The sequence below is a fragment of the Xenopus laevis genome, chromosome 2S, assembly GCF_017654675.1.
Source record: "Xenopus laevis strain J_2021 chromosome 2S, Xenopus_laevis_v10.1, whole genome shotgun sequence".
In the NCBI taxonomy this organism is placed as follows: Eukaryota; Metazoa; Chordata; class Amphibia; order Anura; family Pipidae; genus Xenopus; species Xenopus laevis.
In genome coordinates this window covers 1,079,571-1,090,535 of record NC_054374.1, presented here as the reverse complement: position 1 = coordinate 1,090,535, position 10,965 = coordinate 1,079,571, and the positions used below count along the sequence as shown (strand labels likewise).

Genomic DNA, 10,965 nt, shown 5'->3' with positions numbered 1-10,965 from the left:
CGCACTTCTTTCGAGAAGCCTCCCCTCACTCTGCTTAACTACCAAACGCAACACCACATACAATACCACATTTCTCACCCACTTAATTCAATCTTGCCCACTCCCACACCTTGTGTATTACTCCCTTCCCTTTAGAGTGTAAGCTCTTTTGCATAGGGCCTTCCTCACCTCTTTGTACCTGTATTGATTGTGATGTTTGCTACTCCATATATTCTATATATATAATTCATGTGATTTAGTTGTATAATCACATTTACTTTACAGTGCTACGCAATATGTTGGCGCTATATAAATACATGTTAATAATAATAATAATAATAATAATGGTGAATACTATTGGCAACCAGGAAAGAAATGTCTGTTTTCCCAGCACAATTGTGGAGGTTACCAGAGAGAAAACAGGATAATACTTCAGCTACTGAAATTCTGCCGCTGGTTTATTTCACTGCTAATGAAAGTGAGGGAAACTATTGTCAGCTCTTGGGTTATTGGCAGGAAAGTCTTTTATTTATTGCAGTGAGAGGAGAAAGCAAAGAATGAGTTGGGACACATATAGGGAACTACAGTCAGGCCGCAGCACTGGCAACTACTACTTGTTTTAAAGGAGGATCGACTCTTCCCTCCACTGAGGCAATTGACTTCCGTATTTACTGCGCTTACAGCTGTGCGGATGTGACGTCACCGCCTCGCGAGATGAGACGGGCGAGTTCGGCATTAGTCGCAAGAGCCGGATATTAATGGCGGAGCAGCGATTCGGGAGTGCGGGTTGTGCTGAGAGAAGCGGGACATTTGTGCGGTATGTCTGAGAGACTGCGGTATTTATATATATATATATAAGCGCTTAGCGACCTCCTCCCTCTTCCCTGTGACTGGAAAGGACAAGTGAACCCTAACAATGGAAAACGCTGCAATTACTGCTCTTTATTGATTTATTCACCAACAACAAGAAGTCAGGATTGTCCCCTGCCGCTCCCCGTTATTTTCTGCTCATTTCTACACAAATCCTCGTGACTTGCCTCCGTTTATTCACCAGCCCATTATAATATCCAGCAGCATAGACTCCTGATCATATAGAGATTCTACTCTAGTGTCTCATGTGCAGCGGTGTAATCACTCGGTAATTCCTGTCCCTTCTTTCTCTTTATTTCATCACTTCCTGTGACTGTTCACTTCCCACACTGAGCATGTGCAGAGTCGCTGACCCTCAGTCCATGTCTCACAGGATGTGGAGCTTCTCTGTACAACACTGAGAGGCCACAACATCACTGATACACTGACTAATGAACTTCTTCATATAAAATACACTAGTTATAGACTAATTTGCCTTTTACTTATCTTTTAAATCCTCAGATACAGTTAGCGTTGCCTCCTTTTCTGGGACAAATATCGACCTTCCTCTGTTTTTATAGTTTTTCCCTATAAATAACATTGGGCTCAAGCAGCATTTTTACATTACATTGCCCAGACTTAAGATGGCCACAGACACACAGATCCTATTGTACAAATCAAGGATTCGTTCGATTTTCAGTTCGGGTGTGGCGTGTGCCGACAGCTTTCGTCCTGCGGAGATCGGTCAGGTTTGATTTTGACCCAACCGATCCAGTCGGAGCCCATTGCACATCGTAATCGGATCGTTCATCTTAACGTCCGAACAATCAGATTACCCCCTGGGAAATTGTCGCCCTGAAGAAGAGGTTTGTCGCTGGGGTGACAAACCCCCCCCCCCCCCGAATCTGCTCGTGTGGCCAGACCCTAAAAAAATACACTTTTTTTTGTTTAATCAGTGTTTTACTTGTTTTGTTAATGAGACTTTTACACCTATAGGGTTAGACACAAGATCGTGCCCTGACTATAAAATACTAATCCCCATTAATATGATAATAATTCCCCAATGGGGCACCTACAAGAGGAGTGAAATGAAGATTGGCTGAACCAAAACAGAGCAGTTTCATCTGACACATGGGCAAGAGTTACACTGAGCTTCTCTCCATTTTTTAAATGTCGGGAGAAAATGTCGTTTTTTGCACTATTTTTATGTCGTTTGAAAGACAAATTCATAAAAATGTCTAAACTTCTTGAACTAAAATATGAAAAGTGTCGGTTGAGTCGGAATTTAGGTGGATTTCTGTTTGTGAATATGGAGAAAGTATTTTACTCCAGTTTACCATCACTTTTACTCCAATAATGGTCTCTCTCCACTTGTGTGAATTCCCCCCATAGATTATCAGCCGACCATGGATACACACATTGTTTGAACGATTTTCACTTTATTTACAGATTAACCTTTTGGTCCTAAACTTGATGTTTATCATATTATATATATATATATATATATATATATATATTCCCTGTAATAAGCAGTTGTTATTACCTGCCATTTGTATGTTTGTGTATTTACAGCTCCTTCCAGACTATGGCTGCAGCAACAGCAGTGCACGATACATCAGAAGCTGTCAAGCTCTGTGGCTCTTGTGGGCTTTTCTTAAAGCCAATCACCAAAATGCTCATCAGCGTGGCACTACCCCAGCTCAAGCAAACTGGGAAGTCCATTTCAAACTGGGAAGTAATGGAACGTCTGAAAGGCATGGTGAATAACCATCACTTTTCCACCTTACGCATTTCAAAAAGCACCATGGACTTCATCAGGTTTGAAGGGGAAGTGGAGAACAAAAGTTTGGTGAAGACTTTTCTAGCTGCGCTTGATGGGAAGAGTATAAAGCTAAGTGGATTCTCTGATATATTAAAAGTCCGAGCGGCTGAGTATAAATTAGACTTTCCCACCAGACACAACTGGGATTCTTTTTTCCGTGATGCAAAGAATATGAATGAGAGCCTTCCAGGGGAAAGACCGGATACAATTCATTTGGAAGGCTTGCCTTGCAAGTGGTTTGCGCTGAAGGATTCGGGCTCAGAAAAGCCAAATGAAGAAGTTCTTATCAAGGTCTTCAGTTTGTTTGGGGAAATACGGATGGTGGATGTACCTATGCTGGATGCCTATAGAGAAGAAATGGCCGGCAGGAGTTTCCATACTTTTAGCTTTGGTGGCCACTTGAACTTTGAAGCCTACGTGCAGTACAAGGAATACGTGGGATTTGTAAAAGCCATGAATGCCCTGCGTGGTATGAAACTTATGTACAAAGATGAAGATGGGAAAGCCGTGGCCTGCAATATTAAGGTGTGCTTTAATGCAGCATTATCTCATGTGAATAAATGAAATAACAGGCTTTGAGCATCATTGAGCAACTTGCAAATTGAGCTTTGCAAATGATTATGCTGGCATAGTAGCAATTCATATGTGCAAGTAGCGCTTCACTTCTGCTGTTCCTTGAGCAATTTAGGGTAGCGGCACACTGGGAGTTGCCAAGCGACACATCTTTGCTACTGTGGGCGACTAATCTCCCCAAAATGCCTTGCTCTTGTGAGGCAACTTCGGAAATCAGAAGCGATTCATATTCTTGTTTGCGGGAAGGCGCGTCCGCGGTAGAGAAGATCTGTTGCTTGGCGACTAATCTCCCCGTCTGCCACCAACCCTTACAGGGGAACTATGCGAAAATTAATATTTAATATAAGCTCCATCTTGCTGAAATAATAATCAAAAACTAAGTACCATTTATAAAAGAATCAAGTTACTCTTCACTCTCCCCCTCTGGGCAACCTGTCTCTCTTCAGTCTTTATGCAGTAGGTGGAGTCAGTCTTTGATTGACAGGTCTAATACATCCTTTGGTGGGTTGCACCCTTTGCCTAGGTGCTCACTCTTTGAAAATACCAGTCGCTGATGGAAATCCTGTTTCTCTGTGTGCAGGGTGTTTGCCAGAGTCTGTTATTTTGTTGCCTTTTGTTTGTACTGGAGTCGGTTATTTGAATTAATCTGCTAAGAAAGGGAGTCCCCCTAAAAGACATATTAAACCTACCTGTCAATCAAAATGTGACCCAGTCCTTGCCATGAAGAGTGACAAGTTGTGTAGAGGGAGATAATGAAGATTAACTTTATTATTTCTTAAACGGTACAGAATTTGTTTATTGATTGAATTTAGAAAATGTCTTACTTCAATGAGATGGAAGCTTAGATTCAATAATAATTTTCACAGTAGTTCCCCTTTAAAGTAACTGGCTGTGGGCAAGGTCTTCTGACTAAGGCACTGGAGCTATGAACTCTATAAACTAAGGATCAGAGAAAAGCAAAAACTTCTGAAAAATCAGCATCCTTTCCAAAAGTTTTTTAATGACATAGGCTGTTTATTTTCAATTGTGTGCAGGGGATTATCCCTTTTATGCAGGGTAGAGATGAAAAGATAATTTTGGCTAATTTTTGACCAGATGGCTGGACATATGCCCAGGTCAATTTGGCAGATAATCCATTTGGCCAATGAATGTGCACATGTAGAGGGATAGAGATTACTAGCTGCTCTCCTAATACAGCTGCCTGCCTAGCAAATGTGATTATCATTGTGTAATTGATTTGGCCTGTGATCTCCTTATTCAGCCTTAGGGCTCTTACTGACGAGCGGTTGAAGCTGCGCTCCCCTGCATTCCGTTTTTCTGCGTTCAGCCGCAGGGGAGCGCAGGAATAGACGCATTTAGCCTTTTTCAATGGGGCTGTACTCACACAAGCGCATGTAGGCGTCGAACGCAGGAAAAATGCAGCATGTTGAGTCTCAACCTGCGTTCGGCGCCTACACGCACCTGTGTGAGTACAGGCGCGTGTACTCAACGCAGTTGGAGCTGCGCTCCCCTGCATTTTGTTTTTCTGCGTTCAGCCGCAGGGGAGCGCAGGAATAGACGCATTTAGCTTTTTTCAATGGGGCTGTACTCACACAGGCACGTGTAGGCACCGAACGCAGGAAAAATGCAGCATGTTGCGTCTCAACCTGCGTTCGGCGCCTACACGCACCTGTGTGAGTACAGGCGCGTGTACTCAACGCGGTTGAAGCTGTGCTCCCCTGCATTCCGTTTTTTCTGCGTTCAGCCGCAGGGGAGCGCAGGAATAGACGCATTTAGCTTTTTTCAATGGGGCTGTACTCTCACAGGCGCATGTAGGCGCCGAACGCAGGAAAATTGCAGCATGTTGCGTCTCAACCTGCGTTCAGCGCCTACACGCGCCTGTGTGAGTACAGCCCGAATGAAAAAAGCTAAATGCGTCTATTCCTACGCTCCCCTGCGGCTGAACGCAGAAAAACGGAAGGCAGGGGAGCGCAGCTTCAACCGCTCGTCAGTAAGAGCCCTAAGGGTTGAACACACAGAGTTGCCAGAATGTTTTCACTTTCAGTCAGGTTGCCTAACCTAAGTAACCATTTTAATGCTGTGTCTGGAGCTGACAGACATTGTATCTTGTTAATAGTGTGTAAAAAAAAAACTACAAGGTTTACTTAATGATATTAGCTTTGAAAAATATGTTTTTACTTGATGAACCCAGCCCCCTTTTCTCCTAAACAGACAGCTGGATACATATGATTGGAAAGAGGTAGAATGAAAAATAATCTCATATGCTTCTATAAAAATGTGGTCATATCTTTTGAAAATGACTAGGGATGCACCGAATCCAGGATTCGGATCGGGATTCGACCGAATTCCTCATGCCTGGCTGAACCAAATCTGAATCCCAATTTGCATATGCAAATTAGGGGCAGGGAAGGAAATCGTGTGACTTTTTGTCACAAAATAAAGAAGCAAAAACATTTTCCCCTTCCCATAACAAATTTGCATGTGCAAATTAGAATTTGGTTCGGTTTTCGGCCAAATCTTTCGCAGAGGATTCGGGGGTTCGGCCGAATCCAAAAATAGTGGATTCCGTACATCCATAAAAATGACTAAGAAATATATTTCACTACTAATCTATACTAAATACATTGTTTAGCTGTAAATAATATCTTTTTGATGACAGTGTCTTTAAAGGGATACTGTCATGATTTTTATGATGTAGTTTTTATTTCTAAATGACACTGTTTACACTGCAAATAATTCACTGTACAATATAAAATGTCATTCCTGAAGCAGCAAGTGTATTTAGTTGTAATATTGGTGTGTAGGTGCATCTCAGCAGAATTCTGCACTGAAATCCATTTCTCAAAAGAGCAAACAGATTTTTTTATATTTAATTTTGAAATCTGACATGGGGCTAGACATATTGTCTGTTTCCCAGCTGCCCCCAGTCATGTGACTTGTGCTCTGATAAACTTCAGTCACTCTTTACTGCTGTACTGCAAGTTGGACTCATATCACCCCCAGCAGCCTAACAACAGAACAATGGGAAGGTAACCAGATAGCAGCTCCCTAACACAAGATAACAGCTGCCTGGTAGATCTAAGAACAACACCAAATAGTAAAATCCAGGTCCCACTGAGACACATTCAGTTACATTGAGTAGGAGAAACAACAGGCTGCCAGAAAGCAGTTCCATCCTAAAGTGCTGGCTCTTTCTGAAAGCACATGACCAGGCAAAATGAGCTGAGATGCACCTACACACCAATATTACAACTAAATACACTTGCTGCTTCAGGAATGACATTTTATATTGTACAGTCAATTATTTGTAAACAGGGTCATTTAGAAATAAAAATGACATCATAAAAATCATGAAAGAATCCCTGTAATATATTCTGGTTATAAGAAGCCAGTAATAGAAAAGCATGCCCAATCGTTTTATTGTGTCTGTTAATTTTCCTTTTTTTCCATTAAAAAGGTTTCTTTTGACTCAACCAAACATTTAAGTGAGGCATCCATTAAAAAGCGCCAGCTTGAACAGCAGAAACTTCAGGAACTGGAACGACGCAGGGAAGAGCAGAATCGGAAGGAAAAAGAAGCAGAAGAGAGACAAAAGGAGGAAGAGCGGTAAAGTTTTGGAACTAGGAGATATATCAGCTTGTATAATCTCTTAGGTGTACCTATCAGTTTCAGATTTAGAGCAGTTTACTTAGTGATGCTTTTCTTGCTGCCTTGTGAAACACAATTCCATCAGCTCTTGTGTCAGGAGTAAAAGTTGTTCTGCTGATTACTATATGAAGTCAACTGGAGAAAGGAGCCATGTAGAATGAAGCTTACTTAGTGACTGCAGACCCCAAAATGATCACTTAAGCAACACTTTATATCAAATTAAGTTCATAATACCAATTATCACACTGTGTACAATTTATTTCCTAAGAGTCTTAGGTTCATAGTGTGTTGCACAACAATAAGAAGAAGGAATTGGTGTCATGCAACTCTCTCTTACCTTGTTCCATTGCAGAGTGATGCATTCTGGGACTGTGAAGTCATGTGCTTTACAGACAATTTGTGCATCAGCCACTGTGGGAAACAGAGGGACTTCAAGCACCACAATCCATCACTTACACTAGAACTCAATGAAGGACACTGTGAGCTCAATGTGGGGTTGGAAATAGTTTGTGGTGAGGGGTTTTCTTTAAATTGTGCAATCGAGGATGTCTGTGAAGAAGTATTAGCGGAAGTTCACTTGTATGTACAACACCGTATGGTTACCTTATAAAAGCCCAACTTAAAGGGGTGGTTTACCTTTAAAGGAACAGTGCAGTGTAGAAATAAAAGCTGGATAAATAGGCTGTGCAAAATAAAAAATGTTTCTACTATAGTTAGTTAGGCAAAAATGTAATGTATAAAGGCTGGAGTGAGTGGATGTGTAACATAATAGCCAGAACACTACTTCCTGCTTTTCAGCTCTCTAACTCTGAGTTAGTCAGTGACTTTAAAGGGGTTGTTCACCTTTAAATCACCTTTCAATTAACGTTTAGTAGGGATATTCTGAGACAATTTTCAATTGTTTTTCTTTTTTTATTTGTGGTTTTTCAGTTATTTAGCTTTTTATTCAGCAGCTGTCCAGTTTGCCATTTCAGCACTCTGGTTGCTAGGGTCCAAATTACCCTAGCAACCTTGCATTTATTTCAATAAGAGACTGGAATATGAATTTGGACCCTAGCCACCAGACTGCTGAAATTGCAAACTACAGAGTTGCTGGATAAAAAGCTAAATAACTCAAAAACCACAAATAATAAAAAATGAAAACCAATTGCAAATTGTCTCAGAATATTCCTCTCTACATCATACATCTCTAAGGTAAACAAACCCTTTAAGGCTATTTGAGAAAGTCAGAAATATGAGTTGGATAAATAACTAAAATAACGGAAATTGACATTAAGTATAATTACGTTGTAACTCTTATGTGTTTTAAAGTAAACAGAAGGAGTTGGAGGAAGTAGAAAAGGAACGGAAACGCATTGAGAAAATCAGACGAACCGAAGAGAAACAGAAACGAAAAAACAAAAAAAAATTGCAGAAAATCCAGGCTGAGGAACAAAAAAAATTGCAAGGAAAAATCAGATTTGAGGAGAGAAGGCTCTTGTTGGCTCAGAGGAATTTGCAGTCCATCAGGATAATTGCAGAGCTGCTGAGCCGAGTTAAGGTAAATGCCTTTTCTATGTTCAAATTTTGAATGTGTAGGATTTATGCCGGATCAGAGATTGCTATTAAAGCACTTTCAAGCAGAGCAGCAGAAACTTTCTATTCAATTAAACAATGTCTGTAGAGTGTTTGTGTTTGAAGCACAGGCTTATATTGAGCTCTTTAGCAACACATGTATTGGATAGGTTGTATTAAGTGTCCTTTACTCTCGTCTGTGTTGCAGGCAACAAAGCTCCATGAACAGGAAGAGATGGAAGCAGAGCGATTTCGCTTATTTCAGTTAGAAGAACAAAGAAAGGAACAGGAGGCAGAACTTAGGCGTGTGGAAGAAGAAAAACAACGGGCCCAGGGACTTCAGTGCAAAGAAAGAGAATTAAGAGAAAAGCTTGTAAAGAGTTTCTTTAATAGAAGTATGTGTTCTGACGGTGAAATTCAAGACAAGTGCAATCCATTGTTTTGTTTCCCACTGAAGCCCAGTGGAAATATTCATCATGAAGCACACAAATACGTTACATCTACCTCTACTCAAACACCTTCAGCTAATGAGCCCTTAAAGCTGCACAGTCTCATTAAAAATGGAGTTTGTTGTGAAGTGTCTGCTCTGCAGGAGTATAAACAAGCCAATGTCCTACCTGAGAAAGCTCTGCACATTATGTCTTTGCACAGCATTAATGGTAACAGCACTCAACCTAACCCATCAGCTGATGTAGAGAAATCCAGCATGAAAGAGTCAGATGCTGAGCAGAAAGAACAGCAGAAACGTGGAATAAACTGTCAGACTGAGGACAAAGTGAGCAAGTCAAAACACAAACGTCATGTAAGTAGTGACCCACATAAAAAAGTAAAGAAGTCCACCAAAACCCATTTTACTGGAGACCGCAGCCCACGCCGAAAAAGTAGCAGCAGCCCTACATTTTCCAAACATAAAAGTAAACCGCTAAAGGACAGACTTGATCATAAACGCAAAAGACATCATAGAAGGTCGTACAGTAGAGAGAGAGAATCCTGGAGGAGCTGAAATGATGGATAGAAGACTCAGGATATTGCGCTATAATTATTGCATTCAGTTGGGACTCTTTTGTCATTTATTTTACAGCGGCCCACCTTTTATTTTTCACTATCATTTTAAAGTCTGTGTTTGCTGAAGCTTTTCAAGGGGAAATACTTTGGATACCTTTCTGTAAAAATTACAAAATTACATTCTTTCTCTCTATATCTGACAGTTGCACCTTTGCCTTAAGGGGTTTCTACAGTGAAATATTAGTCATATGCTACTGACATACCTGCCCAATCCTCTGCTGGTGGAAACATAGTGCCCCCCAAATACTGCTCCTGACATTCACTTTTTATCTATCACAGGGAGGATCTAGGGCTGACAATGCAAAGTTAAAGGGATTCTATCTGATGTAGTTTTTATTTCTAAATGACACTGTTTACACTACAAATAATTGACTGTACAATATAAAATGTCATTCCTGAAGCAGCAAGTGTATTTAGTTGTAATATTGGTGTGTAGGTGCATCTCAGCTCATTTTGCCTGGTCATGTGATTTCAGAAAGAGCCAGCACTTTAGGATGGAACTGCTTTCTGGCAGCCTGTTGTTTCTCCTACTCCTAAATGTAACTGAATTGAGTAGGAGAAACAGTTGTAGGAGAAAGTTGTTTTCAGGCTGATTTATTGAATGTTTCTGAAAAAACCCTAATAATCCCTCCCTTCTCTTCTACTTGCTGCTCCCTGAATTCCCAGGCTTTGCACTCACTGCACTGTAGGACAGGAACCAATCAGCAGCTAGCAGGACCTGATAGGGAACCGAAGCCTGTCTGTGCTTGTGTGACTGCAGGGCTGTGATTGGCTGTCCCCCTCCTACTGTGCTTCTGCCAGGGACACGCCCACCCCTCATTTGAAACACAGGGACCAGAGAACATCTATAGGGAGCTCCAATAAAGGGGCTATTTTTAAAAATAATAATTTTTTAGCACCATGTAAAAGCCACACCATATATTACTTATAATTGCCAACAAAATTAGGGGTTTATTTATGTCTCCTTTAATAACTCAAATCCGACTATTCGCCACCCAAAACCTGCCAAATTGCTGCTTAAGTCAATAGGAGACGTCCAGGTATCAATTTTGAGTTATTTGGAGCCTTCCTCACATTCAAGTTTTTTTTCGGAGAATAAACTCAAATCGAGTTTTTAAAATTCGAATAGTTTTTGGGAGTTTTAAAAATTGAATTTTTTTAAATAAATGTCGATGTATGGCAGTTTAGGGCATTTTTCTTTTTAAAATTGGACCTTTGATAAATGTGCTTCCTCGTGTTTCACTTTGTAAATAAGCCCATAAATCTTTTCAGCTGGTCAACGGTGCATCAATGGGTGATCAACCTAAGGGCAGAGACAGACGAGAAGATTCGGAGAGATTCAGTCGCCCGGTGACAAATCTCCTCTTCGAGCAACTGATCTCCCCAAACTGCCTCCCCGTCGGCTAGAATCTAAATCGCCGGCGGGATGCCACTTGGAGAACTTCGTTTTCCGAAGTTTCCTCATGAATATTTGA

At 40.9% G+C, this 10,965-nt stretch overlaps 1 protein-coding gene across 1 annotated transcript; it reads left to right on the top strand.

The window, feature by feature from the left end:
* The first annotated feature begins 641 nt into the window (after positions 1-641).
* Positions 642-9,893, top strand: akap17a.S (A-kinase anchoring protein 17A S homeolog). The gene is made up of 5 exons (XM_018248766.2): positions 642-796; positions 2,401-3,175; positions 6,681-6,829; positions 8,183-8,411; positions 8,634-9,893. Exons 1-5 carry the CDS (start codon positions 738-740, stop codon positions 9,426-9,428), a joined length of 2,007 nt encoding a protein of 668 aa, XP_018104255.1. The 5' UTR covers positions 642-737; the 3' UTR covers positions 9,429-9,893.
* The last annotated feature ends 1,072 nt before the right edge of the window (positions 9,894-10,965 follow it).